Below are 6488 nucleotides of genomic sequence, written 5' to 3' on the forward strand. Positions count from 1 at the left end.
GATCATTAGGCCTAAAAAAAGGTCTCCGGTTTCTGGTATGGAGCTTGCCCAAAAATTGGTGCGGCGACGCGGCTTTTTTTTAACCTGTTTTTTGGCTTCAAATGTCGGCTGATGACTGCAAATGGTGCCCGACTAAACTTAGTGCAAATATTATGGGAGACCAAAGAGGCCACATAAAGCTTATTCTCGATCATAACCCCATCTAAAAACACGTTAAAATTGTGCAGCAGCAGGATTCGAGTCAAACCAGTGAGTTAGGCGGTTTTGAGACATCATCTTTCATTGAAAAAAAAACTTTTTCATTTTGCCGATGCGCATGGCTACGGCGACGCGCGCGCATATCAGAAACCGGAGACTTTTTTTTTGCCTTAAACAGTGTCTGACAAGTACGTCCAAATTTAACGAATTGCCCTTCGTGCCATTAATAACGAATGCTAAAAGTGGCATCTTATTTTTCCCCCAAACTATTTTTCGTCGGTTACCAAGCTTTTATGACATTGATTTCGAGCCTATGCTTTGCTTGAACGTAGACAATTTATTGTCATGGTGACGACTCATTCATTTTTTTTTCACGGTTGTTTAATAGAGTGGCGGCACTTTCAATCAGCCAGTGCCAACAGAAAAATCAATTTAAAAATCGTTGACATAATAATGTGCCATATTCACATAGTCAGTGATTTCATATTTTTTTTAACGCATGCGTTATATAACGTTGTACGTTTATAATTTAAGACCGTTCAACAGTTGGTAACCATTAAGCTGTGTGTACATGGCTTTGTGGTGGTTTAGAAGTAGAACCCCTTTAAAAAAACGAATGATCACCCATTAGCCGCGTAAATTTTAAGGTGATTTATTTTGTCAAAAGCGTACATGCTAGACTGCTCTTATTCCCGTCATAATTTTCTGATCAGATTTTGTTTAATTTTAAGGAGGTATCAGTTGTGGAAATTTCAGGTGTTAAGACAATTATATGCGCATAATGAGATGTACATTAACAATGACAATTGCGGTACCCTCAACTTAAAAACTCATTTCACAAAATTATTGACTTGCTTTTGCTCGGTCCTTCAATTCTTTGGATATCATCAGGGTTACAATCAACGATCACTGAGCAAAAAATCGGAAACCCCTACAATCGTACACGTGTAACCGTATAGGCCAATGTAAAATGTCATAGGGCCATGCCAGCAAGCGATGATCTGGACAGTTTTTTTTTAATATCCATATCGCGGTTAAATTAGATGCACATATCGATTTTTTTTCAACCACGACGACCAAGAGCATTCTGCCCCTGGCTGGTAAGGCGACCACATCCCCCACTGGCGAGAAGTATCAATAACACTGCCCGACAAACTTTGAAAGTGGTTTCCCGTGACTATTCTGCCCAAATTCACCTTGTAAAAACAAAACCGGCCCACAGTTCAAGGCAGGTTGAGGAACAATTATTTTGTCAGGACATAGGCCTCATGGCACAATCAATATTCCATTCCTCATCACGCACTACCAACGCTGCAGAGGCAAGACAATGCGGGGGGAAGGTCTCTCTTTTTAATTAGCTATCGTCAATAATTATTACCGGGCAAGGTTATGTCGACATTCGCTCAATCAGCGGATATGAGCAGCGCTTTTTTTCTTCTGCAGGCTAGTTAAGTCATTTCCCTTGATACGCATGCGTGAAACACATCGCGTGAATGAGTTAAACGATTGTGATTTCAAATAACGTACACGATAGTTTATACTTGAATTTTGGATTTGTGTCGGAGATCGTGGCAGTCTATGGCCTGCTTCGCTAGGTCACTGGTCATGATGGTGCAGGGTTGGCGGTTCTACTCCGGGATTTAAAAAAAACAACTTTTTTCCTTTTTTCCTCTAGAAGTGAATTTTCTTTCCTAAATTGTGTTTATAATCAAGTCCTGCTGATCGATGACGTAAACTTCACCTTGTTTTGATTCGTGGCTCTGAAGGATTAACAGATAACAAAGGAAAGTCCGAGAAATGTTCCGTTGCCGACTGACGCATGCGCATTATGGTCATTAACTATTTAACTATACTTTGTTGCAGAAAAAAATAATCGCGGCCATGCAGGCAGGCATGATGGCATTAATGAATCGACTGTAGAGGGTCGTTATAAGGCTGTTCAGACGCTCGTCCTACGTCAGTACTGTTGTGCTTCTTTGACTTGTAACAGTGTATCCTGCCATTTTGCAGACCGCCATGGGACACATCCGTTGTCTATAATTTCGAAACCAGATTAACATCTTTACTTTAATATTAGGACGACCGACATGGAAATTATGCCCCGACAGGTATTTTGCCTTTTATCAGTGATCCTGATAAGTTCTCGCGCCATCCACTGCGCCCAATGCCCGCCCGGCTGGCTGAAATGGCAGCAATCGTGTTACATCTTACTGCCAGACAAGATGAATTGGTTTGAGGCATCGGAGGCTTGCAACCAGCCGGGAAGCAGCCTCTTCGTACCCAACTCGCGGAAAGAAAACGACGTCATCTGGCAGTCACTTGGGATACAGACTGGCGGTTTGTGGATTGGCTGCACGGATGCAGCCCAAGAGGGTATCTGGCTTTGCGGAGGTCAACCTATGACTTTCAGCAGTTGGAATGGTGGCAATCCGCACAACGACACCCAGCGCAACTGCGCCCGGATGACGGTATACGGTGCCGGGGGCTCTTGGGGCGACGATGTTCCTTGCGGTAGCAACAACCGCAAATATGCAGCCTGCGAGATGACGGTCTCTGCGGTACCAGCCTACCACACCATCACCGGTCCTGATGGGCGTGTCCCCCAACAATGCCTCCTCCATCACGACATCAAGAATCTGACGGTAGATGGCGTGCTTGCCTGTGGCTGGGCGTGCCTGGCCGATCCCCGATGCCGCTCCTTTAATCTCTGGCAGAGCAGCAAGAGGGAAAAGATGTGTCAACTCAATGACGTCACTCGTCATGCGGCTGACGGCAACGACTTCAAGGCAACCGATAACTGTTACTATTTTGACTTGTAATAAATGATGGAAACTTTGCTTTTGAAACTTTGAGTTGGAAAGTAGATGCCAATGCTATTTTTCAAACACCTCGTCACAATTTTGGTTGATATACTAAAGCTGTTAGTTTGTTCGGTTCGGGCACTGCACAATTTGACGTTTTATAAATAATGACTGCAACTTCAGTCATATCAGTTTCACATTGCACTTTATACATGATTGTACACCACACCGTCATGTGACTTCTCACGTGCTTCAATATCACAGGCATTGAGCATCATTAGAACTGTTCTGGTCATCTCCGTGAGCTAACATGACTACAGAGCTTGTACGGGTACGGATACAGTGGAACGCCGCTATACCAAACACCGCTATACCGAACAATCGGCTTTACCAAACATCCCTGACTTCCGGTTTTGATGTACAAAACGTTCCGACCATTGTTGTTGAAAAAAAGTCAACAGGTTAACAAAAATCTACCGGATGTATTAAATGCTATGTGGGTCACTTTTAGTTCCCGAACATCAAACGACCCATAATTACATTATGTTTGAATGTTGAAGAGCGAAAGATGGCTATTATTTCCCCAAGGAATATAAGGGAATCCACCCGTTGCTAAAGTTTTGTGACAACTCCTCGTGTAGCCGCGAGATGTGAGAAATGCCAGTTCACTGTTGATCAAAAGAGGGTACCGCGCGGTTCAAAATCACTATACCGAACGATCGTTTACAAACACTTTCTGTGGATCCCGCGATAAAATTTGTTACATCAGCGTTCTACTGTAACGACATTTTGTTAAACATTGTATGACATCAGTAAATCTACCAATAGTCCTACTAATAGACAAATTCTCATCTTAGAGCTTTGTTAATTGTTGCTAGCTTTGTGTCTGTGCTAAAATTCAGCTTATAGAGAAGAGTAAACAGCTCAAGTAGAATACACGTCAAGTAAAATCATCAGCACAATTTTTGTGGTGTTAAAATAGAAATCTTACCATTAAACGCGGGAACTCGTCATTCAAATCATCAGAATTTCCGATGCATAGAGAGAATAGAAATTTGTTCCAAACTGTTACCAGTACTTCTTCGACTTGTAAAGGAAATCAACTAAAATTATGTAAAATATCAATTCCTTTATTTCAGGACAGTCAATATAAATGATTATATGTATATCTGAATTGTCAAGTATGCAGACGAATGACTTTTTGGTCACTTTCTTTACGTACTGTAATCTTTATGGAACTATATAGGAGCTGAACATAAACTTGCACTCAGTCGAACGTCAGCAGAACAGATATTAGCAAAGTCTATCTTTTCTCCGTGGGTTTAGATTGTATTCCGAACATTCTCGCACGCGGATTTCTATCGAAAACATTCTTAACGCCAAAATCATGAAACTCGCTGGAGAACAATATTCGATGTCTTGCGCGTGGTAATGTGTACCTTTTCAGTCTTGATGTAAAAACTATTTTAAACAGTCACAGAAGTATTTAGTTAATAATAAGAACAACACAGTAATGTACTAACCTTTTAATTCCTATTATTATTTTAATTACAATTTTTAGTTTCCACAGCATATGCATCAAAACAAACAAGGGCGTTTATAAAAGAGAAGCACTGCCTAAATTGGGCGATTCTCTATTTTTAGGTCAATAGTACATAAAATGCTTAACGGTTTTTTTTTTTAGAAATAATGCCAAACCATCAAGATTTAGAAGTTGGGGACAAAATGTAACCAGGCTTTTCACAAAACTGTTCTCCTCACCAAAGATGCCGCGTGGTGGCGCCCTACTGTTCTTTGTGTCGTCTGCTCTTGGTGAGAGGAAGAGAGGTTGTCGTTTGTTGTTTTCAGCTGACGCCTATTGCTCGTTAGAGAGTTTTGAAAAGGGTGTTCGCAATAGGGGAAAATAACAATGATACAACATGAAACCAAAGAGACTTGATGTAAGCTTTTATGACATTTCGGGCCCATGCTTGCTATGATCATAGGCAATTGATTGTCATGGTGACGGTTCATTCATTTCTTTTCCAAGGTTGTAGTGGCGGCGCTTTCAATCAGCCAATGCCAACAGAAAATCAATTGGAAAATCGTTGACATGATAATGTGTCATATTCACATACATTTTATTCAGTAATGTACCGGTACGGTCATATAAAAAATTGTCTCTTTTACATTTACGAGACGTTTATAATTTAAGACCCATTATTTTGTTTAATAACGGTTTCGTGATTGTCATCTGATCCCACGGAATGAGTTTTATGAATTTTGTCTTTTTTTAATTTCCCTTTTGCATGAAAAACATTGTGCATTATTTTGTATGTGCCGGCACATTGTCACACGTTTAAGCCGTGGTTGTGCAAAAAATGAAAAATCCTCCTGATGTAAGAAAGGGGCACTCGCTCGCAAGTCTTTGGCAGCGTTTGTTGAATATTTTGTTTTTTCAACAATCCAAATGTTATGTTTTGAAATTTTAATAACTATTTTGTATTGTTGCTACGTTGGCTTTCCATAGTTTGCCAACCCGTGATTGATAACAACCACGGGTTGCCCCAAAAGGTATATTTTGAGTACATGTAGTATAATTTTGATATCGCGCGCACGATAGGACATTGTGATGAGTGTTCGATAAAATTAAAACTGGAGGTTATGTTGGTGAAATTTTTTTCACTCGAATTGATTTCATTTTGCGCAATATTTGTTGAAGAGTCTGTATGATTCCAAAATTTGCTCTGTAGACTTCCGATTTATTCCGTACGGTTTGGATACAATTAAGACATTTTTTTTTTATTCAAAGAAATTAGGCCGAATTTTAAACGAATGGGGGTGCTGTAAAACCAACAATTTCGGGTTTCGTCAGTCTGGTTTCCTGACCCGAAGATAACCGGATGTCTACTATAATGGACATCAGGTAACGTTCACGTTCAAAAATTGAACATGGGGCAACAAAGCCTTTCCTCGTGCAAGTACACAGGCTTTACATGAGGCAAAACGCCTGGCAATAAATTGAAGCCGAAATTCCGTAGCCACAGCTGCTTCATCAGATGCAATGAATGAAATTTTAGTTAGTTTTGAAAGTGCTACATTCTCTATAATTATAACTGTCTAGCAGACTGTAGCACGGCTGTACATCTTTGTACAGAATAAGATGTAGAGTAATTTTAATGGGTCCATGCAATGAATCTTTCTTAGGAGCATATTCTGTGCAACTTTCTACTCCTCTTAAATGTATGAAAACAATATCCTTTTTGGTTAATGTTATTGAAGAGTGCACTTCTAATTAAACATTCAAAATTGTCCATGCTTTTCTGGACAACTAAGGGCGCTGTTGCTGTGATGTCATTTCAGGAAGACACTGTTCAGTTTAGGGGTTTTGTGAACCCAAAGATGTGCTTATTGATAACATTTGTGAGAAAAGTTTACTCATTGGCTTAACCCTAAAGGGGCCGGGTTATTTTGACCATCTCTCAGCCGGGGGGGGGGGGCGGATTCCGC

At 40.5% G+C, this 6488-nt stretch overlaps 1 protein-coding gene across 1 annotated transcript; it reads left to right on the top strand.

Moving 5' to 3' along the window:
- Positions 1-2216: 2216 nt before the first annotated feature.
- LOC119738732 (perlucin-like protein) lies at positions 2217-3560 on the top strand. The gene has a single exon (XM_038213665.1). It carries the CDS (start codon positions 2286-2288, stop codon positions 3015-3017), a length of 732 nt encoding a protein of 243 aa, XP_038069593.1. The 5' UTR covers positions 2217-2285; the 3' UTR covers positions 3018-3560.
- The last annotated feature ends 2928 nt before the right edge of the window (positions 3561-6488 follow it).

This window comes from Patiria miniata, unplaced genomic scaffold (assembly GCF_015706575.1).
Source record: "Patiria miniata isolate m_02_andy unplaced genomic scaffold, ASM1570657v1 HiC_scaffold_3, whole genome shotgun sequence".
In the NCBI taxonomy this organism is placed as follows: Eukaryota; Metazoa; Echinodermata; class Asteroidea; order Valvatida; family Asterinidae; genus Patiria; species Patiria miniata.

Coding starts and splice junctions, on each gene's coding strand:
- LOC119738732 (XM_038213665.1), top strand. CDS start 2,286: ATGGAAATTATGCCCCGACAGGTATTTTGCCTTTTATCAGTGATCCTG.